The following is a 24,055-nucleotide window of genomic DNA, read 5'->3' as shown; positions in this document are numbered from 1 at the left end:
ATGTGAGGAGACAATTATTAATAGCACAAAATAAGACTTCAAAATAAAATTATAACATTTATTAATCTCACAAAGGAATATGAAAGTAAATTGCATTCATAAAATTGAAACAGGCTACAAGGAACATATATTGGAAATAAAATGCAATTGTTAAAATAAAAAAACCTAATCAGATAACTCAGCAAAGGAAATGGACCCCAACACTAGACTAAATTAATGAGCTGAGGAGCTCACCTAGAATGTAGTGCAAAGGAAAATGAAAAAGAAATGAGAGTTCAGTTAAGAAATATGGAGGACAGATCCAGAGCTGTACTCATTCATCTACAGAGAAGTCCAGAATGCAAGCAAATGGAATTAAAGGTGAGGAAACAAAGAAATAGAAGACAATGTTGCAAAACTCAAGACTCCAGTCTTCAGACTTTATAAAAGGTCTTCCCCAAGTATCAATTTATTTCTCAGGTCTTTTCTGAGAGAATGACTCTAGGATATAGTTCTGCATAATAACAACAACCAACAAAGGACAAGACATGGGACACATTCAATGGTGCAAGAAAAAAACCAGTAGAACTTAAAAAAACTGTTCCTATATTATGTAAAATAATTACAGTCTAGAATTTAAATTCCAAATAACCTCTACCCAGGTGGTGGTCACTGGCTGGTGGTGGGGGAATAATTACAGGGCTCTCTCAGAGCCCTAAAGCCGCCTGCTCTTGCAGGAAAGGGAATAATCACGAAGCTGTCAGCTGAAGCCATGCTCACATCCTCTCAGTACTTAATGATCTTCTTTTCCATCTGACCTTCTGTGCTTTAGCTTGCATATGGATGGATGTAATACTACCCCAGCCCCTGAATCCACACAACTTTCAGCTAACTCAGGGGTTTTTAATGACAGCTGAACATAAGAATCACTGGAGAGCCTTTAAAATACCATGATGATAAGGTCCCATACCAGACCAGTTAAATCAGCATCTCTGGGGGCAGGGCCCAGGCTGCTGCTTCATTTTTAAGCTTCTCAGGTGAATTCTAAAGTATAGTTAGTGCTGAGAGTCATACGAGAACTGTTTCAGGCTCTCAGAACCCAATTTAAAACTTGTAGGAGAGGCCTCTAATTAGCCCTGTTCATCTTCGCATGTCAAATTACAGGTTCATTTGTATATGGGCTGCCCTTAAGTGCTAGACTGTTAAATAACTGCATTAAAGTGTGATTATGTGGTATAATAAAAATATGGGTAGGGTGGAGTCCAAGAAGAGGTGGACTATGGGGTGAATGTGCCAGAAGAAGACTTCATAGAGTAGACAGGCTGGGTTCTGAAAGAGTAAGAATATGACAGGTCAGTGGGATCAGGTAAGTACCCCTGAGGCAAATGCAGAGGAGAACTATTTAAGTGTGTCACCCTCCCAAGCCCCGTTGCTCACATGGCCAAAAAGGAAGGGGATGACAACTATCTTGGAGGGACTTATAATTTGGTGGAAGTCACAGTGCAAAGATTCAAGAAATATTGAATTTGCAAGAATATAGGAGGATTCATTGGTTCCACTCTGGAGGAACTGTGGAAGAAGGTTGGTGTCAGTGAGTGAGCATAATAAAAAAATGTTGGGAGGGGTCGGAAAAGATTTTGAGATTTTAATTTTTCTGTGGTTAACATGAGAGAGGGCAATTTCCTTTTGAAATCTATATTTCCGTGGAAAGAAGATACCTCCTTGTGAATGGGAGAAAGTGTAATCACATTTCCAGCATTCCATATTGCTGGCATTGCATCATTTAGGACAGAGCTCCAATAAGCTAAGATGGGCATACTCTGAAAAATAAAACGGAGAGTGAATTCCTGGCCTAGTGGATAGTGTGGCTTTGGAGTTGAGGTAATTAATACCCTGCTTTCGTTCATTGACAAGTTTCTGAAGCCTATCCATATGGAAATATAGTAAAGTTATAATTCAAATAGATTCAAGTTAGATAAAGGAACACCTGAAAAAAAATAACAATAGATTAAATGCTCATGAACAAAATATAGGAAAAAACTGACACATCTGCTTGGTGAAAAATACCATAAATGGGGTTAAAAGATGGTCCTAAACTTCATGAAGAAAAACGTGAACATCCCAATAGAAATATGAGCAAAGGATACAAACAGATAATTCAAAACAAGAACTATAAGGTATAAGAGATTAGTAAATATCACTTATAAATAAATACAAATTAAAACAAGGTACCAATGACACCTCCCTGATTGGCAAAATTAAAAATAATGAAAAATAGTTAATGGTAGTAAGAGAAATAGGCAGAAATAGTAAGAGAAAGAACATTCCTGTTGTAGAAGTGTAAATTCATGCAACTGTTCTGAGGGGCTATTTGGTAGTGTTTTTGCATTTTGATATAGCAATTTTAGGATAAAAATTATCTCAGAGGTATCACAGAAAAATGCAAAGACACTGGCGATAAAAATTAAGGATGATTTGGGATTCCCTGGTGGCACAGTGGTTAAGAATCCGCCTGCCAATGCAGGAGACACGGGTTCGAGTGCTGGTCCGGGAAGATCCCACATGCCTTAAATCTGTGGTTTTTTCGATATTGAGCTGCATGAGCTGTTTGTATATTTTGGAGATTAATCCTTTGTCAGTTGTTTCACTTGCAAATATTTTCTCTCATTCTGAGGGTTGTCTTTTCATCTTGTTTATGGTTTCCTTTGCCGTGCAAAAGCTTTTAAGTTTCATTAGGTCCCATTTGTTTATTTGTTTTTATTTCCATTTCTCTAGGAGATGGGTCAAAAAGGACACTGGGTACTGGTAATACCCTAGGGGGAAAAAAACTCTTGTCCTGGGTAGTGGTTACCTGAGCATGTTCAATTTGTGATAATTCACTGAGCTAGACATTAATGATTTCTAAGTGTTTCTGTAATTTCATATTATACTTCAATATATTTTTTTAAGAGAGAAGACAGATCCCATACAAGGAGTGGTTATTATAATGGCACTAACCTTCTCAATATTAATACCAGAAACAAGAAGAAACAGCAAAATGCCTTCTCAATACTTTTTTTTTGGCCATGGTGCACAGCATGCGGAATTTCCCCGAACAGGGCTTGAACCCATGTCCCCTGAACTGGAAGCGTGGAATCTTAACCACTGGACCATCAGGGAAGTCTGCGCCTTCTAAATTTTAATGGAAGATGTTTCTAACCTAGAATTCTGTATTCGACTTTTCAATCAAATGTGAGGGTAAAATTAAAACATTTTCAGACAGGGAAGGTCATAGAAAAGTTACCTCCACACGTATCTCTTCTCAGAAACTTCCTGGAGAATGTGCCCCAATATAAGGAGGGAATAAACAGGGAGACAAAGACATGGGATCGAGGAGACAGAGACTTTAATATAAGAGGAAGGCAAAAGAAATTCCCAAGACGACAGTTGTGCAGCAGGCCTCAAAAACAACTAGTGCACTTGGGAGCAGCAGGCTAGGGTTCTAGGGCAGAAATCTCCAAGAGAAACTAAAACCAGGAGAGTACTTGCTTGTGCTTGACCATACTGAGAGATTGTTCAGTTCTGTCAGAGTATAGGGGTAAATCAGGGGTAGCTACATAGAAAACCAAACAATTAAAAACCCCAAATATGGCAAATATTACATTTAGGATAAGCAAAGAGTGATTCCCCCATCCAAAAAATGGGGAAGTATAATTATAGTTCAACTCAGCTGCAAACAGGAGTTTTTATGATTATAGCAACATAAATAGGGACTCCTGATTTAGCCAAACATTGTGATGTAACTATATTACATGAGTGGGAGGAAGGGGAAGTTGTATGTGTTTATAGTGTGTGGGGGGGTCCTGGCGGAGGTACCATAAGATAATAAATCCTTCTACAGTAGGACATCAAAAGATAACTGAATTGAAAAACCAAGAAAGAGTGTAAGCCACTGACATGGATACCTCTAAAGGCTGAACATACTCAAAATCCATTAGGCAAAGCAAAACGTTAGGAAATTATGTTAATTAGGGTAAAACCTAGTGGGATTTGTCAGAAGACTGGGCAAAGAGTGGGTAAATTGAATAAGTTTACCCTATCTGTTCCAGCCATGAAAGAAAGTTATATTGTACCTAACTGCATAATTCCTTGTCTAATGTTGAAAATACTTTATGGTAATAATGACTGTGACATTAAGTGGTGAAATAGAAAGGAATGCAATGCTTTAGATTAAAAAAAAATCAGCACTGGATTTTGAAATATATTGAATATCCATTTTTGCATTTATCTAAATTAAATAATTTTTCTCCTTTGGAAATAAAAAGTATAAGCATGGAGAAGTAAAAAACAATTAAAATAATTTAAATGTGGACAGTGAAGATGGGAAGGTGTGGGGCAGGACGCTGTCGCTTTCTCTTTGCACTGTAGCACTTTTTCAATTATGTGTAATAGTATTTTCTTAAAAATAAAATTAAACTGAAAAAAAACCTATAAAAACAAAAGAATCTCAGGGCCTAACAAATCACTTTTAGCTTTAAAACTCTAGATAATCACCTGAAACATCTCGTGAACAAGAAGAAGCATATATGTAGCACACACCAGTAATCATTATTAATTACGTGTTATTTCAACCCCAAATCCTCCCCATATGAAGAGCTAAATTACCTACATTTAGTATAGGGTACATGAAAGGCTGCCTCAAAAAGCCAGAACATACAAACCATATGTCTTCATTTTATCAGATTAGATTGAATTTACAGTATTGTAACTGACATGGAACTTTTCAGGAATACATATAAAGTTAGTTTGATCTGTTGTGCAAACATAGGATTATTCATTTATCTTTTATGGGCTGATAATTAATGAAATTAAGTGCCTGAATCAAAAGAACAGATACAGTTTGTATAAGTGAAATTACCTGAAGAAGGTCACGAAGAACTGTACCAGGTCCATAAAATTGCTGTGCTGGGAGAAGGCAATCTGTGACAGAAAAACACATAGAGTGATTGGGTTATAAGATAGCACCATTAACTCAACCTTCTCGTTGAAGCAGAAAGACATTAACATTTCAAGAAGAGATTAATGAAATTTTTTCACTTGAGGAAAAGCACCTCATCCCTTTAGTTTTTCTTGCTTAACTGCCACACAAAAGTGATATTCTGAGACTCAACACAAACCCCTACAGTCCCCCTGCTCTTGACACCAGATCTCAGTTTTTAGTCTGACCTCGAAGACTTCTCAGACTCCTGCTAATGACCCCAACTGCAAGCAAGTCAGGTTACTTGCTACCTCCTTGTGCCCTTTTCAAGACAAAATGCTCTCCTTGTTTGCTTCAAATTCCAATTCTTGGATCTACCGTCAGGTGGGCAGCTTCCTTTTGTGCCCTTCATCCCTTTGACACTTAATGTACTCACTTCAAGATAACGTCTTTAAAAAAAAACCTTATCCCAAGTTTCACTACACTGAATATCATCTGACAATCAATATAACACCAATTTGAATTTAAATAATTTTATACCAAGAATATTATAAAATCCCTAACGTAGTTCATCAAATCTAAGACACCACTAAAACAGGCATTATTTTGTGTACTATTAAGAAAACACTGCCAGTTACACCATGACACACTGCTTTTAAAATCATTGTAAGATGTATCATGAATTCAGAGATATTAGAGCATGAAAAAATGTGCACCTTAGAATTTATTAGTAAGTATGATAATTGTGTCCTTACTACCCTATGACACACATGGTACTAGCCAGATGTTATGGTGTGTTCTCTGCTTATTTTTAAGGGACCACAGCCCTCCTTGGAGAGATAATGGTACTATACATGAAACAATTATTGAATAAGATGGTAATTATTGAAATGAAGGCAGTATGACAAGAGTCACATGAGTAAATGATTAGCGTCTTCTTTTCCTAATCCCACCCTACCTCCCCCCCCACCTACTCCTGTCAACTCCCATCCTACAGCAATGCAAGGAAAGCGCTACAGCCTAGGCCCCAGTACAGCAACAATTCAGTGCTTTGCACTCCTTTCATAGTCAGACTCACAGAGGCAGGAGAGAGAAGCTTCCACTGCTTTTCTTTTTGATGCTCTTATTTTCTTTTTGACATTTAAATAAAGGTCCAATATTACCTTTTCAGGCCGTAGAATATTATGGGGCATAGAATCTGAAGTTTTTGTATCCTTCCTCTAGCCACCATTTATAACCAGAAATACAAAGATATATAGATTTGATATCATAGACAAGGAGAAACCATATTCTTTGCTTTCCTTCATTTATTATAGTAATCATCCTAAATAAGAAGGCTCCTTGAGAGAAGGAAAACTGCAGAATATGGCTACAGTCCTCACATAAAGGTTTTTAATAAGACTGGGGAAAAACAATTATATAAACGAGGTTACTCAGTCTTGAGGAATGAAGAATCCAGGCTACAAGACATAAAGAAGGAGAAGGAAACAGATTTTAGTGCATCCAATTCTGTTTAGATTTTAATCTTTTAAAACATTAGTATGTCCTCAGTGTTTTAAAGAAATCCATGAGGTGACTTTATACTCACTGTAGGGTGCCAAAAAATTTGAATGCTAATGGCACCTTCTGAAGACGCATCAGGTGTCTGTGTGCCCTGTGCCACATAACACTCCTAAGGACATATGGGATCCCAAACATTAGCCTGATTTCTTGCTAAAGTAGAGCCACACCACATTCACATCCAACTTAAAATCATAAAGAACCTATATAGGGCTTCCCTGGTGTCGCAGTGGTTAAGAATCCGCCTGCCAATGCAGGGGACACGGGTTCGAGCTCTGGTCCAGGAAGATCCCACGTGTCGCGGAGCAACTAAGCCCATGAGCCACAATTACTGAGCCTGCGCTCTAGAGCCCAAGAGCCACAACTACTGAGCCCGTGTGCCACAACTACTGAAGCCTAGAGCCCGTGCTCTGCAATGAGAAGCCACCGCAACGAGAAGCTCCTGCTCGCCGCAGCTAGAGAAGGCCCGCGTGCAGCAATGAAGACTCAACGCAGCCAAAAATAAGATATAAATAAATAAATAAATAAATGTATTTAAAAAGAACCTATATAAACTTGCTGCCAGTGTGGCTGGTCCCCAAGACTCACATTACTCTAAAAGTGGTTTTCTTTTGTTGAATGTTTATCAGGTAAGTCTCCAAAGTTACAAGGTTTCAAAGAGAAGTAAAGGTTCTTTTTTTTCTTCAGAAAATGTCTGGAATTTATATTAGCTATATAATTTTACAGAGCAAGAGCAATAGTTACCAGCTCTTTTCAAATCAAATCCCTGTCTTGGAGTATTTCTGCCAACATTTTTTTGCTACCCTCCCAGTGGAGAAAACTCCTCTGCTACTGTGGAACTCCGACTGACGGTGACAAATGATCACTCAGCACCATTCAATGAAAAGGTGGCCCTGGAATTCTTCTGGTTCCCTGTTTGGTTCTTGCTACCTTACACAGGACGGGAAGCCTTGCCTTACGTCCTGGGCACTGGGGTGGGTGTAATTAGGAAAAGATAACTGGGTGTAGGAAAGCCAGGTGTGTTGTTTCCTTTAAATAAAGTTTGCTCCACAGCTGGGGCATCTTCACTTCCTCAAGGCAAAACAGCAGATGAACCCAAAGGGGATCAAGACGATGGACAAGAAGATGCCCAGGAAGGTGAAGGAGTCCTCCAGAACCCCGAGCCTGCAGAAAGGGCAGCCTCCAACGACAACGATGGAACTGGCAGGGTGCCGGGTGACATTCTGACTGTGGATGTTGTAGACCCTGGGGTGGTGGGTGGGTAACCCTGCGAGGAGGTAGGGGTAGGGCGGCGGCTGGGAGGGCGCCATAGCGGTGTGGGTTACGCACAAAGTAGCCCTGGCCGCCCTACAGGTTGTAGGCGGGAGGCTGCTCCTGCAGCAGGGGCTTGCGGTTCATGGTGGGCAGCGCCCACCACGCCCAGTCTGGTTCCCGCTCGCGCCCCAGCTCCCTTTCGGAGTCGGCTCCGGCTCGGACTCACGGGGACTCCCAGACGCCTGGCAGCGGATCTTCCCCAGGGGTGGGTGTGGGGTGAGGAAGTGGGGGTAGAGGAAGATGGCCTGGCCCAAACCTCGAAACCAGGAAGTGGAAGGAAATGAAGGAAATGGAGAGGATATTTTAGAGTTTTGAAAAGTACAGAGAAATAAGGAGTAACTGCACGGTAGGCCTTGGTGAGGCTCTGAAGCACCAGCAATTATTCTGCACCCAAGGCTGTCACATATGGGAGTGAGGACAGCTGCCTTCAAACCTCATGGCCATGGGCCAGGGCACCAGGAGTAGCAGTCAGTGAATGAAAATCTCTGGACTCAGTTAAGCCCTGAGGTTTCTGCATGTCTCTGAGGGAAGGGGACGGGGCTCTGTGGATAGAGGCTGAGAATGAATTTCATCAACTATGGTGGGTATAGGCTGAGCCCAAGCTTACTGTAAAAGTAAGAGAATATGACACTTATTATACTCAACTGCCACAAAACAATTTTTTTTAACACTGGTGTTTTGCATCTATATGTACAATCCACAAAGCAGTTACAAATGAATCAATGAATGAATAGGGAAAGATCACTGTTTAATATAGAAGGTTTGAAAAGGGAGAACCTCTAATTTGCCTTTATCTTCTCCACCAAGAACTATCTTCACTGTTACAAGCATTTAAGTCAGGAAGAGGATGGGAAAGGATAGCTGGCTGCCCTGTGAGGTGAAGTTTTCTAGCTTCAAGGCAGCACTCGTCAGGCTTTAAGAAAACCCAAGGTCTATATGCACATGGCAGAACCTCTGTGGGCTGCTCCCTTGGCCCGCTGAGGCCAGCAGCTCCACCAGGGCTCAGCTCCACCTGGCCAGGGAGCCGTTCCCGACTATGGCCCATCTGCTCCTCAACTCTCCCCAAGAGGCCAGGCTCTGCAGATGCCGAAGACCTGACACTAGGACCAGAGAGGGCTTATAAGTGGTCATGGCTGCCCTCTGGCTCCTGGCTCCTTGCCAATCTTGCCATGTAACTCTGAACACTGCAAGGCCAGGAGAGGACTGATTCCTCCCATAAGAACTTAGGCCTGTTTACAAATAGCTTTCCAGTCTAGGCCTCAGCTGTGCCAAGGATGGAAGATTCTATGACTACTGGCTGAGCATATCCTAACTTGAGTCTAGTGCTGCCACTGCCGTGAGTTTTGCTGTGACACAAAACAACTTTCTTTTTTTTTCTAAACCTAAGTTCTATATGGAACTCTATGTTGAGACCATAGGCCCTGGACTGGATCCCAGTGACCATCACCTATCCTCACACACCACCCACCTAATGCTGGTTTGTGCAGGCACAGAAACTATATACCCAAGCTCTGGTCAGAGCCTCAAGACTGGGTAACACTACCAACCTGCTCATTCCTGACATGTAAGCTAACACTCACTGTCTGTCCACTGTCAACCTCTGGGCTCTCTTCCTCAAATTTCCTTCCAGCCATTCATTTTCACCACTCTCCAGAATCCCTATTTCATTCTATCATGTTCATCAATAATTTAAAAACCATTAAGAACTACATATACCTGGTTGAAATATCAACAATGATTCCTCCCCACCCCCTCCTTTTTTTTTTTTTTTTTTGTGGTACATGGGCCTCTCACTGTTGTGGCCTCACCCATTGCGGAGCACAGGCTCCGGATGCGCAGACCCGGCGGCCATGGCTCATGGGCCCAGCCGCTCCATGGCATGTGGGATCCTCCCAGACCGGGGCACGAACCTGTGTCCCCTGCATCAGCAGGCGGACTCCCAACCACTGCGCCACCAGGGAAGCCCCTCTTTTTCTTTTTAATTAATTAATTAATTAATTAATGGCTGCGTTGGGTCTTCGTTGCTGCGCACAGGCTTTCTCTAGTTGTGGTGAGTAAGGGCTACTCTTCGTTGCAGTGCGCGGGCTTCTCATTACGGTGGCTTCTCTTGTTGCGGAACATGGGCTCTAGGCGCGCGGGCTTCAATAGTTGTGGCATGTGGGCTCAGTAGTTGTGGCTCATGGGCTCTAGAGTGCAGGCTCAGTAATTGTGGCGCACGGGTTTAGCTGCTCCACGGCATGTGGGATCTTCCCGGACCAGGGCTCAAACCCGTGTCCCCTGCAGTGGCAGGCAGATTCTTAACTACTGTACCAAGGAGGGAAGTCCCCCCTTCTTCTTCTTAAGGCTTCTCTCCAGAGGCCCTCACCTTTAATTAGATTTCTGTTCAGTTCTTCTGGGGGGTTACCTTTTTATCACTAATAAGTTGGGTTTTGTTTTGTTTCATTTTGTTTTTTGTTACTTCTTGATCTAGCTATTTTAGGCATCACTTACTAACTTCCTACTAGATTAGAAGGTGATTTAGGCCATCACCCCCTCACCCCCCAATCCCCCAGTAGAATTATATCACTATTTTTACTGCCTCTGTTATAATTTCTGTGTTGTTATCCTGAGGGTGATGGTGATGGAAAGATGCCAAAACAGACAGGAAATGGATATAATACCCTTGGATTCAGGGAGAGGATGTGCCTTGCACCCACAAAAGGCTGTAGGAGCAGAAGACAATATAGCCATGCCCACTGGAAAGCAGCTTCCCAAACCTCACAGGCCCATGGGGAGGAGCCCTCAGGCCTCTGATGCACCCCTGCTTGGGGGGTGGGGAGGAGAAGTCAGTAGCTTTCAGGGAAGCTCCCTTTGCCATTTTCACCAGGGTGAAGTATGCTGGGCTGAGGGAGAGGAGGTTTTTCTCCTGCCCTCTGATTGTTCTAAAACTGCCCAACAGTGGCTAATGACTGGTAAAACTCTAGTACAGTGCTGTGTGCTTCCTGCAAAGGAGAACAGAATGTCAGTTCTGAGATATGTCCCAGCTGGCCTAGGCTGCAGGCCCAGCTGAGGCATATTCTTGCAGCTAGTTTTGGGAGGTTAAATAATATATTTGGACCTTTATTTCTTGTTCAATCATCTGTATTATCCCTAAAAAAATTTTTTTATTGTGGAAAATGTTAAACTTTTTAACAAGTAGAGAGAATAGTATAATGAACCCCATGTGTTTATCACCCAGCTTTAATAATTACAGCTCACGGCCAATCTTATTTTATCCATCCATACTCTACCCATTTCCCCGTGATCATATTATTTTGAAGCAAATCCCAGACTTCCTATCATTTCATTCTTAAGTATTTCAATATAGCCAGTATTCCTTAACTACCCTCTTTGTAAAATTAGGGATGTTTGTGTCCTCATCCTTCCCTTTTCTTCTACTTCTCAACTCTTTTGAGAGTTTGACAAGATTCCAACCTAGAACAATTCAATCTTCTAACACCACACTATGTAGACTGGGACAATAAATTCTTGGTCTCTAACCCCTGCTGGCTCTTCAGCACTGGTCAACAATCATGCTGACAATATCAGAAAAAGGCTGCCATTACCTATATAAAGGTTACAAAAGTTGCCAAAAAACCCAAAGTTCTGATACCGAGAATAAAGCTCTCATCTACAACTATGCATTCATCTAGTGCACATTTATGGAGTGTCTACATTTGATTAACACTATGCTATGACACAGAGGACACAGAAATATCAAAAAGCCCTTGCCCTTAAGGAAATCTTTGTAGAGTGAAAAACCAGACACGTCTATGACTGCGGAAGCACAGACGAGGAAAAGAAGTTGCTATGGGATATGCCGAAGGGTCAGCGGAGGGACCTCTCCCCTGGGTTTCTAAATAAGACTCCCCAACCCAGCCCTGGCCTTCCAATCCATTTTTGTAACTGCTGCCAGAGGCATCTTTCTAAAACACTGATCTTGGTCACTTCTTGGCTTAAAGCATTTCAATGACTCCCAGTGGTTTTCAGGCTACAGTACAAATGCCTCAGCTGGAGCCTCAGTCTCTTCATGACAGCTTTAGTCTGCCCTGCTCTCCAGCTCCTTGTTCACAGAACAGGCACTTCAGCTCTGTTAAACTCCTGGTAGTTCTGGAAAGTGACTGGACATGCCCCTTTCCCACCCAGAACACTGAACTCATGTTTCTTAGGGCTCAGCTCTGGTGTTGCCCTGCCTCGTGCAGACTCAGGCACCATAGGGCACTCCCTTCTCCTCCCAGGGTGTCCAGGAGCACGGGGGCACCTCCCAGTATCTGGCATGGCTCCTGCTGTCCCCTCATGGCTGCCTCTCTGTGTCAGAAAGTCAGCTAAGTGAGTGAATGTTAAAGGAAGTCTAGTGGATCCTAGCTATGGAGATCACAGGAGAGAGTTCTACTAGAGAAAGATTTACCCATCCCAGCCATAGGTGGTGTTCATAGATGGTGTGGATGGGACTATCCAGGGAAAAGGGCCCAGAGGAAACCCAAGGGAACAATGGCACTGAACTGAGAAGAAACAGCCAAAGCCACAGCTGAAAAGTATAAGAGAGGAGACTTTTAAGAAGAAGGAATAATAAATAATGATCATGATGAAAACCATGAGGTTGTACAGGAAGTTTAAATGCCATCTGAAACTAAGACAGATTTATACTTTATTTTATTTATTTTCTTTGGCTGCACCATGAGGCATGCAGGGTCTTAGTTCCCCGACCAGGGATCGAACCTGCACCCCCTGCGTTGGGAGCATAGAGTCAACCCCTGGACTGCCAGGGAAGTCCCGATTTATACTTTAAGTAGTTTAGTTCTAAATGTATTTCGTGGCTTTATAATTTTTTAAATCCTTAAGGTACAGACATCTAATACCAGAAGCTATGTGTATACATTATTATCATAAAATAAATATAAACTTTAGAAGTATATCTGACTATTTATAACAGCTAAAGAGTGAAAACAACCCAAGTATCCATTAACAGATGAATGGATAAACAAAATGTGGTTTATCCATATAATAGAATATTATTCAGTTTTAAAAAGGAATGAAGTACTGAAACATACTAAATATGGTTGCACCTTGAAAACCCTATGCTAAGTCAAAGAAGCCAGTCACAAAGGACCACCTATTACATGATTCAATTTATATAAAATGCCCAAAATAGGCAAATCCATAGAGAAAGAAAGTAGACTGGTGGTTGCCAGGGGCTAGAGGAAGGAAGAAATGGGAAGGGGCTGCATCTGGGTATGGGGTTTATTTTGGGGGTGATGAAAACATTCTAAAATATTCTGTGAATATATTAAAAACCACTAAATTGTACACTTTAAATGGGTGAATTGTATGGTATGTGACTTATATCTCAATAAAGCTGTTACTAGAAAAAGTACATCTGAGTGAAAACAAACAAGTTTCATACATCCTTTGCTTAGTATCGCAATCCTATTAGCATCCATAAACATAACTCTAACATCTAAATGAATGCCCAGTCCTCAATATAAATTCTGTGTTGCCTTCACTTGTGAACACTAGCCTCTTACATAAACGAGCAAATGAAACACCCAGCATGGAGAGGACTTTAATATTAGTTCCACATTACAATAACAACCTCTGTTGCAGAGCCTGTAACAAGCCAGAATCCCAGCGCCACCACCCATCTTCCCACCTCACACACAATGTCTACCTGTGCATTCTCTATCTTGAATACCTACCCTCCCAAACTATAACCATGGCTGAAGCCAGGTGAGTCCTGCTGACTCGGGGGAACATCTAGAATCACGTTTTGAAAGCAGAGGCTGAGCGAGGGGCACTCACCCACAAGAGCAACCAACCAGAAACCAGGCACAACGGACCCAACACACCCACCACCCTCTGACACACAGGCCTTTTCAGTCTGGGTGGTTTTTTACAATTTTAAACTGAATCTACAAAGATTTTTATAGTTAGTTGCAAACTCCCTCAGTTAGCATTTGTAGGTTTTGATCTGTTCCTAAGTATGGAAAAGAATCCTGGGGTCAGTTCAGAGTGAAAGAACTTGAGTTTACCATTACCATTTTTAAAACACTAATATTTACACGAATTTTTGAGTAGAGAATTAAATTGCCTCAGTTATTTTGCTTTAAAAAATGAGAATCAAAGACAAAAAAGGCTTTTGTCTGCATTGAAAGCCGTACTGAAATTTAACTGCATGACCTACACTGAACCATTTAGACATTTTCCTATTCTCTTCCTTAAATAAGTCTCTACATTTTAACTAAATCTGTATGGTCTCTAAGTGTGTATTTAAAAGCTAACTACACCTAGAAAGACTAAGGCTCTGAGGAATATAAAGCAATACGGAAAGGTGCAGCCCCCTCTGTTGAGAACATGCCCACATCTGCCCAGGAAGATGCAAGCTCAGCCTGCCACACAGAACACACCCAGATACAGTCCCAAGTATAGAGAGAACCAGCATTGATCAGGTTCTTTTGAGAAGACACCAAGAATACATGATGCCAAAGGTCCAGTCACATTGTTCGTGAATACTGCAGCTATTTGTAACAAAGAGCAAAAAGACATATTTTCAACAGAACTTACCTGTTTTTTCAAGGGAAGCCTGGCAAACTAAATGGTGAGCATGCTATCATTTATTTTCAAAAGTGCTCCTGAATGCAGCTTTCATAAGTGGATCTTATTCAAGTGAGTGATCCAGTCCAGGTAAAGAGGACCAAAAAAATCAGGCAGAAAATCATCTCTTTGAGTCTTAAACTTGAAAAAAGTATTTAAAAAAGTAAGTGTGGGGAAGAGATCCCTCCAGAAGGAAATGACCATTTCAGTGACTTTCAGAGGGTGGAGCAACAGGGCAATGGGAGGAAAAAAAAACTGGAAGTCAGAATTGGCAACAGCAAAGCTATCTCCAGCACAAAAGCCTGTTTATATGCACAGAGCCCTCTTTCCAAATGGGAAAAACGCCAGCAAGGTTTTCACTAAGAATCTTAAAAATATTAATCAGTTTTCAACTATAAGAAACAAAGCTTGAAGTTCAATCGGATTTGGAATATAAGGTATGTCAGTATGAAAACAACCTGAACTTAAAACAAGTCAGTAAATTATATTTACTAGAACCCAAATAAAATATTTTACAATTGTATGTGATCTGTAACTTGGCAGTGTTAGCAGATGTTATCAAATTGAAATTGTACTGACTAGAGCCTAGAGCTCAAATTCCCTGGGGTTAGATTAACAACCTAACCCTGCTAGCCCCACTCCAAATATAGCCAGTGGCAGAGAAAATTCTAATATGGCTCCTAAGATTCCTACTATATTGATGTGCATATCCTGTATAATCCCCTCCCCTTGAGAGTGGGTGAGTCTGACCTAATCTAATGAACCCTTTGAAAAGAGGGTCAAGAAGAAGTCAGAGAAAGTTGAAGCTTCAGTAGGTCTGTATCTATTTTTGGTCTAAAAATTTTTTCAAATGTTACATAAACGGAATCGTGCAGCATGTACATTTCTAAGATTTTTTTTCCACTCAGCAAAACTTCCTCAGATTCATCCAAGTTGTATCAATAGTTTGTTTCTTCTTATTGCTGAGCATTATTCCATGATATGTATGTAGCACAGCGTGTTTAACCATTCACCTGTTGAGAAATACTTGGGTTGTTTCCAGTTGGGGATATTATGAACGAAGCTGCTAAATACTGCTGTACAGGTGCTATAAACATTGGTATACAGGTGTCTGTATGAACATCAGTTTTCATTTCTCTGGGATAAATGCCCAGGAATACAATTACTGGGTTAAGTATAGTAAGTGCCAAACTACTTTCCAGACTGGCTGTGCCATATTATCAGCAATGTATGCATGATCCAATTTCTCTGCATTCTCTCTAGCATTTGGTGTTAGCACTATTTTAAATTTTAGCCATTTGATAGGTGTGTAGTGATATCTCATTCTCACTGTGGGGTGGTTTTTTTGGCCACGCCTCGTGGCTTGTGGGATCTCAGTCCCCCGACCAGGGATTGAACCGGGGCCATTGGCAGTGGAAGTGTGGAGTCCTAACCACTGGACCACCAAGGAATTCCCTCTCATTGTGGGTTTTGTTTTGTTTTTTAATGAAGATGTTTACGATAGTTTATTTTAGGTTATTTCCAATTTTTCACCAGTTTAAAAAATTGACCAACTCAATGAAACCTTGTGAATACAACATTCTCATTGTGGTTTTCATTTCTTTAATGGCTTTTAATGCTGAACATCTTTCATGTGGTTATCTGCCATGATCTGCCATGCTTATATCCTCTTCAGTAAAATGTCTCTTCATATCTTTTGTCCATTTTCTAATTGGATTATTTTTTTAATGTCGAGTTTTGAGAATTCTTTTTATATTCTAGATGCAAGTCCTCTGTCAGAAATATTTTTCCAAATATTTTCTCCCAGTATATAGCTTGTTTTCTTGTTTTTTTCTTTTTTAAATATTTATTTATTTATTTATTTATTTATTTACGGCTGCACTGGGTCTTCGCTGCTGCACGCGGGCTTTCTCTAGTTGCGGCAAGCAGGGGCTACTCTTCATTGCGGTGCGTGGGCTTCTCATTGTGGTGGCTTCTCTTGTTGTGGAGCACGGGCTCTAGGCATGCAGGCTTCAGTAGCTGTGGCACACGGGCGCAGCAGCTGTGACTCACAGGCTCTAGAGCACAGGTTCAGTAGTTGTGGTGCATGGGCTTAGCTGCTCCGCGGCATGTGGGATCTTCCTTGACCAGGGCACGAACCTGTGTCCCCTGCATTAGCAGGCAGCTTCTTAACCAATGCATCACCAGGGAAGCCCTATATCTTGTTTTTTTCATCCTCTTACCAGGGTCTTTCACAGAGCAAAAGCTTTTGATTTTGATGTGGGCAATTTATTAATTTTTTCCCACAGGTCATGTTTTTGTTGTCAAATCTGAAAATCTTCTGCCTAGCTTTAGGATATGAAGATTTTCTCCTATTTTTTCCTATTTTTTTCCTAAAAGTTTTATAGTTTTGCATTGTACATTTAAACCTGTGATCCACATTGAATTAATTTTTGTGTAGGATGTGAGGTTTAGGTCAAAGTTCATTTACTTGCCTATGGTTGTCCAATTGTTCTAGCATTATTTGTTGAAAAAGCTATCCTTCTTCCACTGAATTGATTGCACCTCTGTCAAAAAACAGTTGGATGTTTTTATGTGGTTCTATTTCTGGGTTCCTAATTCTGTTCCATTGATCTATGTGTCTATCTCTCCAACAATAACCACGATGTCTTGATTACCGTAGCTTAATAGGAAGTCTTATTAATATTTCATATAGCGATTCTTCCCACTTTCTCTTTTCAAAACTGTTATAGCTATTCTAGAATCTTTGCTTTTTATATAAATATTAGAATCAGCTTGTCATTGTCTAAAAAAAGTCTTACTTTTTACAAAAAATTTTATTTTATTTTTTTATACAGCAGGTTCTTATTAATCATCAATTTTATACACATCAGTGTATACATGTCAATCCCAATCGCCCAATTCATCACACACACACACCGCAGCTTTCCCCCCTTGGTGTCCATACATTTGTTCTCTACATCTGTGTCTCAATTTCTGCCCTGCAAACCGGTTCATCTGTACCATTTTTCTAGGTTCCACATATATGCGTTAATAGACGATATTTGTTTTTCTCTTTCTGAATAACTTTGCTCTGTATGACAGTCTCTAGACCCATCCACGTCTCTACAAATGACCCAATTTCTTTCTTTTTTTATGGCTGAGTAATATTCCATTGTATATATGTACCACAACTTCTTTATCCATTCGTCTGTCTATGGGCATTTAGGTTGCTTCCATGACCTGGCTATTGTAAATAGTGCTGCAATGAACATTGGGGTGCATGTGTCTTTTTGAATTGTGGTTTTCTCTGGGTATGTGCCCAGTAGTGGAATTGCTGGGTCATATGGTAATTCTATTTTTAGTTTTTTAAGGAACCTCCATACTGTTCTCCATAGTGGCTTTATCAATTTACATTCCCACCAACAGTGCAAGAGGGTTCCCTTTTCTCCACACCCTCTCCAGCGTTTGTTGTTTGTAGATTTTCTGATGATGCCCATTCTAACTGGTGTGAGGTGATACCTCATGGTAGTTTTGATTTGCATTTCTCTAATAGTTAGTGATGTTCAGCAGCTTTTCTTGTGCTTCTTGGCCATCTGTATGTCTTCTTTGGAGAAATGTCTATTTAGGTCTTCTGCCCATTTTTGGACTGGGTTGTTTGTTTTTTTAATATTGAGCTGCATGAGCTGTTTATATATTTTGGACATTAATCCTCTGTCCATTGATTCGTTTGCAAATATTTTCTCCCATTCTGAGGGTTGTCTTTTCCTCTTGTTTATGGTTTCCTTTGCTGTGCAAAAGCTTTTGTTTCATTAGGTCCCATTTGTTTATTTTTGCTTTTATTTCAATTACTCTAGGAGGTGGATCAAAAAAGATCTTGCTGTGATTTACGTCAAAGAGTGTTCTTCCTATGTTTTCCTCTAAGAGTTTTATAGTGTCCAGTCTTACATTTAGGTCTCTAATCCATTTTGAGTTTATTTTTGTGTGTGGTGTTAGGGAGTGTTCTAATTTCATTCATTTACATGTAGCTGTCCAGTTTTCCCAGCACCACTTGTTGAAGAGACTGTCTTTTCTCCATTGTATATCCTTGCCTCCTTTGTCATAGATTAGTTGACCATAGGTGTGTGGGTTTAACTCTGGGCTTTCCATCTTGTTCCATTGATCTATGTTTCTGTTTTTGTGCCAGTACCATATTGTCTTGATTATTGTAGGTGTGTAGTATAGTCTGAAGTCAGGGAGTCTGATTCCTCCACCTCCAGTTTTTTCCCTCAACACTGCTTTGGCGGGCTCCCCTGGTGGCTGCAGTGGTTGAGAGTCCGCCTGCCGATGCAGGGGACACGGGTTCATGCCCCAGTCTGGGAAGATCCCACATGCCGCGGAGCGGCTGGGCCCGTGAGCCATGGCCGCTGAGCCTACGCATCCAGAGCCTGTGCTCCACAACGGGAGGGGCCACAACAGTGAGAGGCCCACGTACCACACACACACACACACACACACACACACACACACACACACACACACACACAAAAAGACTGCTTTGGCTAGTCGGGGGCTTTTGTGTCTCCACACAAATTTTAAGATTTTTTGTTCTAGCTCCAAAAAAAATGCCATTGGTAATTTGACAGGGATTGCACTGAATCTGTAGATTGCTTTGGGTAGTATAGTCATTTTCACAAAATTAATTCTTCCAATCCAAGAACATGGTATATCTCTCCATCTGTTGGTATCATCTTTAATTTCTTTCATCAGTGTCTTATAGTTTTCTGCATATAGGTCTTTTGTCTCCCTAGGTAGGTTTATTCCTAGGTATTTTATTCTTTTTGTTGCAGTGGTAAATGGGAGTGTTTCCTTAATTTCTCTTTCAGATTTTCCATCATTAGTGTATAGGAATGCAAGAGATTTCTGTGCATTAATTTTGTATCCTGCAACATTACCAAATTCATTGATTACCTCTAGTAGTTTTCTGGTGTCATCTTTAGGATTCTCTATGTATAGTATCATGTCATCTGCAAAGAGTGACAGTTTTACTTCTTCTTTTCCAATTTAGTATTCCTTTTATTTCTTCTTCTTCACTGATTGCCGTGGCTAGGACTTCCAAAACTATGTTGAATAACAGCGGTGAGAGTGGACATCCTTGTCTTGTTCCTGATCTTAGAGGAAATGCTTTCAGTTTTTCACCATTGAGAATGATGTTTGCTGTGGGTTTGTCATATATGGCCTTTGCTATGTTGAGGTAGGTTCCCTCTATGCCCACTTTCTGGAGAGTTTTTTACCATAAATCAGTGTTGAATTTTGTCAAAAGCTTTCTCTGCATCTATTGAGATGATCGTAAGGTTTTTATTCTTCAATTTGCTAATATGGCATATCACATTGATTGATTTGCGTATATTGAAGAATCCTTGCATCCCTGGGATAAATCCCACTTGGTCATGGTGTATGATCCTTTTAATGTGTTGTTGGATTCTGTTTGCTAGTATTTTGTTGAGGATTTTTGCACCTATATTCATCAGTGATATTGGTCTGTAATTTTCTCTTTTTGTAGTATCTTCGTCTGGTTTTGGTATCAAGGTGATGGTGGCCTCATAGAATTGAGTTTGGGAGTGTTCCTTCCTCTGAAATTGTTTGGAAGAATTTGAGAAGGATGGGTTTTAGTTCTTCTCTAAATGTTTGACAGAATTCACCTGTGAAGCCATCTGGTCCTGGACTTCTGTTTGTCGGAAAATATTTAATCACAGTTTCAATTTCATTACTTGTGATTGGTCTGTTCATATTTTCTATTTCTTCCTGGTTCAGTCTTGGAAGGTTACACCTTTCTAAGAATTTGTCCATTGCTTCCAGGTTGTCCATTTTATTGGCATAGAGTTGCTGGTAGTTGTCTCTTAGGATGCTTTGTATTTCTGCAGTGTCTGTTGTAACTTCTCCTTTTTCATTTCTAATTTTATTGATTTGAGTCCTCTTTTTCTTGATGAGTCTTGCTAATGGTTTATCAATTTTGTTTATCTTCTCAAAGAACCAGCTTTTAGTTTTACTGATCTTTGCTATTGTTTTCTTTGTTTCTATTTCATTTATTTCTGCTCTGATCTTTATGATTTCTTTCCTTCTGCTAACTTTGGGTTTTGTTTGTCCTTCTTTCTCTAATTCCTTTAGGTGTAAGGTTAGATTGTTTATTTGAGATTTTTGTTTCTTGAGGTAGGCTTGCATAGCTATAAACTTCTCTCTTAGAACTGCTTTTGCCACATCCCATAGGTTTTGGATTGTCGTGTTTTCATTGTCATTTGTCTCTAGGTATTTTTTGATTTCCTGTTTGATTTCTTCAGTGATCTCTTGGTTATTTAGTAACTTATTGTTTAGCCTCCGTGTGTTTGTGATTTTTACGTTTTTTCCCCTGTAATTCATTTCTAATCTCATAGTGTTGTGGTCAGAAAAGATGCTTGATATGATTTCAATTTTCTAAAATTTACTGAGGCTTTATTTGTGACCCAAGATGTGATCTATCCTGGAGAATGTTCCATGTGCACTTGAGAAGAAAGTGTAATCTGCTGTTTTTGGATGGAAGGTCCTATAAATATCAATTAAATCTATCTGGTCTATTGTGTCATTTAAAGCTTCTGTTTCTTTATTTATTTTCATTTTGGATGATCTGTCCATTGGTGCAAGTGAGGTGTTAAAGTCCCCCACTATTATTGTGTTACTGTCGATTTCCTCTTTTAGAGCTGTTAGCAGTTGCCTTATGTATTGAGGTGCTCCTATGTTGGGTGCATATATATTTATAATTGTTATATCTTCTTCTTGGATTGATCCCTTGATCATTATGTAGTGTCCTTCCTTGTCTCTTGTAACATTCTTTAATTTAAAGTCCATTTTATCTGATATGAGTATTGCTACTCCAGCTTTCTTTTGATTTGCATTTGCATGCAATATGTTTTTCCATCCCCTCACTTTCAGTCTGAATGTGTCCCTAGGTCTGAAGTGGGTCTCTTGTAGATAGCATATATATGGGTCTTACTTTTGTATCCATTCAGCAAGGCTGTGTCTTTTGGTTGGAGCATTTAATCCATTCACGTTTAAGGTAATTATCGATATGTATGTTCCTATTACCATTTTCTTAACTGCTTTGGGTTTGTTTTTGTAGGTACTTTTCTTTTCTTGTGTTTCCCACTTAGAGAAGTTCCTTTAGCATTTGTTGTAGAGCTGGTTTGGTGGTGCTGAATTCTCTTAGCTTCTGCTTGTCTGTAAAGCTTTTCGAATCTGAATGAGATCCTTGCCGGTTAGAGTAATCTTGGTTGTAGGTTCTTCCCTTTCATCACTTTAAGTATATCATGCCACTCTCTTCTGGTTTGTAGAGTTTCTGCTGAGAAATCAGCTGTTAACCTTATGGGAGTTCCCTTGTATTTTATTTGTCGTTTTTCCCCTGCTGCTTTCAATAATTTTTCTTTGTCCTTAATTTTTGCCAATTTGATTACTATGTGTCTCGGTTTGTTTCTCCTTGGGTTTATCCTGTATGGGACTCGCTGCACTTCCTGGACTTGGGTGGCTATTTCCCTTCCCATGTTAGGGAAGATTTCGACTATAATCTCTTCAAATATTTTCTTGGGTCCTTTCTCTCTCTCTTTTCCTTCTGGGACTCCTATAATGTGAATGTTGTTGTGTTTAATGTTGTCCCAGGGGTCTCTTAGGCTGTCTTCATTTCTTTTCATTCTTTTTTCTTTATTCTGTTCTGCAGCAGTGCATTCCACCATTCTGTCTTCCAGGTCACTTATCTGTTCTTCTGCCTCAGTTATGCTGCTATTGATTCCTTCTAGTGTAGTTTTCATTTCATTTATTGTATTGTTCATCTCTGTTTGTTTGTTTTTTAATTCTTCTAGGTCTTTGTTAAACATTTCTTGCATCTTCTCGATCTTTGCCTCCATTCTTTTTCCGAGGTCCTGGATCATCTTCACTATCATTATTCTGAATTCTTTTTCTGGAAGGTTGCCTATCTCCACTTCATTTAGTTGTTTATCTGGGGTTTTATCTTGTTCCTTCATCTGGTACATAGCCCTCTGCCTTTTCATCTTGTCTATCTTTCTGTGAATGTGATTTTTGTTCCACAGGCTGCAGGATTGTAGTTCTTCTTGCTTTTGCTGTCTGCCCTCTGGTCTATTTTTTTAAAGTTTAAAAAATTGGGGGGAAGCAGCCGCATAGCACAGGGAGATCAGCTCGGTGCTTTGTGACCGCCTGGAGGGGTGGGATAGGGAGGGTGGGAGGGAGACGCAAAAGGGAGGGTATATGGGAACATATGTATATGTATAACTGATTTAATTAAAAAAAAATTGGGGTAAATATATATTAAGATAAAATTTACCATTTTAACCATTTTTAAGTATATGATTCAATACACTTAAGCACAGATGCTGCCAAGATTAGAAAAGAGGACAGTGTGAACAACTTTGTGTCAATGCATTTGAAAACCTATGAAATAAATTAACATCTAGAAAAAATTATCTTAAATAATGCAAATAGAGAGGGAATATCCAAAACATCCCATAACTGTTAAAGAAGTTGAATCAGCAGTTAAAAAAGAAAACAAAACTCCACAAATAGAACACCAGAATCAAATGATTTTACAAGAGGGATCTATCAAGTATGCAAGGTTCATATAATTCTAATCTTATATAACCTCTTCCAAAAATGAGAAAGAGAGATAACTCCTCAATTTATAAATAAAGGTTAGTTTAACTTTGATATAAAAACCATAAAAAAGACAGGAAAGGAAAATTACCGGACTTTCTCACTCATGAGATAGATACAAAATTCTAACCAAAATATTAGCAAACTGAGTCCAGCAACAGATAAAGTAAAAAATCATATATCATGCCAAGTCAGGTTTATTCCAGGAATGCAAATTATTTCCAGGGTCCTGGCTTATGCAATAGGACAAATGGTGGTGACATTCACTAGGAAGGAAGCAGAGGGTTTGGGGCTAAGATTACAAGCATGACTCCCTGAGTACAGGGAGCCTGTGAATGGCCAGGTAGAGATGCCAAGAACACTGGTCTGGAGTTCAAGTGTAAGCAGGGCTGAAGACAGAGTACTGAGAATCACAAGTACAGAAGTAGTACAATAAGTCTTATAAGTGGGATAAAGACAGGAGAACCATGGCCTGAATCTCAGACAACCTCAGTGTTTAAGGAAGAAGATTCCTTAAAAAGACAGGCCAGAGAATCAGGGAAAGGACCAGGAAGGCAGGAAAGATACTGACTCATATCATGCAATGAGAAGGAGAAGGGGACTAAAGAATTCAGTCACTGGAGTCCACCGTGGCAGGCTTCAGGATGTGGTGAAGGAGGAAGGCAGACTGTTGCGGGCTGATGGGTGAATGGATAAGAGGAAACAAACAGGGAGTATGGTCAATGCTTACAAGAAGGCTAGCTGGGAAGGGAAGCAGAGAGTGTGCAAGAACAAAGGAAGAAGCAGATTAGAGGATAAACAAATCTGTGGACCATCTGAATAGAAAAAGAGGGTGGTGAGAAAAAAATACAACACAGAGCCTGTCCTCCACATTCCAGAAAGGAAAAGAGTGACTGACTGTTCTTTAGTTATAGTCCCAAGGCATGAACACATACCCACCAGAACCAGATTTCAAGCCCATCCCAAATGATCAGTGGCGACTTGCTT

At 40.2% G+C, this 24,055-nt stretch overlaps 1 protein-coding gene and 1 pseudogene across 4 annotated transcripts in view; both read right to left on the bottom strand.

The window, feature by feature from the left end:
* ATRN (attractin) overlaps positions 1 to 24,055 on the bottom strand; it is a 163,336-nt gene that overhangs the window by 28,960 nt on the left and 110,321 nt on the right. For 2 of the 3 annotated variants that reach the window (XM_082645840.1, XM_082645838.1), the window contains exon 25: positions 4,877 to 4,938. In XM_082645840.1, coding sequence (XP_082501966.1) covers positions 4,877 to 4,938 — 62 coding nt within the window. Of the gene's footprint in view, positions 1 to 71; positions 1,309 to 4,876; positions 4,939 to 24,055 lie in introns of those variants that run through there. The other variant, XM_082645839.1, reaches the window with a different exon arrangement.
* Positions 7,528 to 8,091, bottom strand: LOC309817442 (membrane protein BRI3-like; annotated as a pseudogene). The gene has a single exon. The product of its transcript is annotated as a membrane protein BRI3-like (transcript).

The sequence above is a fragment of the Mesoplodon mirus genome, assembly GCF_964341445.2.
Source record: "Mesoplodon mirus genome assembly, chromosome: 15".
Taxonomy (NCBI): Eukaryota; Metazoa; Chordata; class Mammalia; order Artiodactyla; family Ziphiidae; genus Mesoplodon; species Mesoplodon mirus.
Note: the sequence above shows the minus strand (reverse complement) of the source record. Positions and strands in the feature narration are given on the sequence as shown.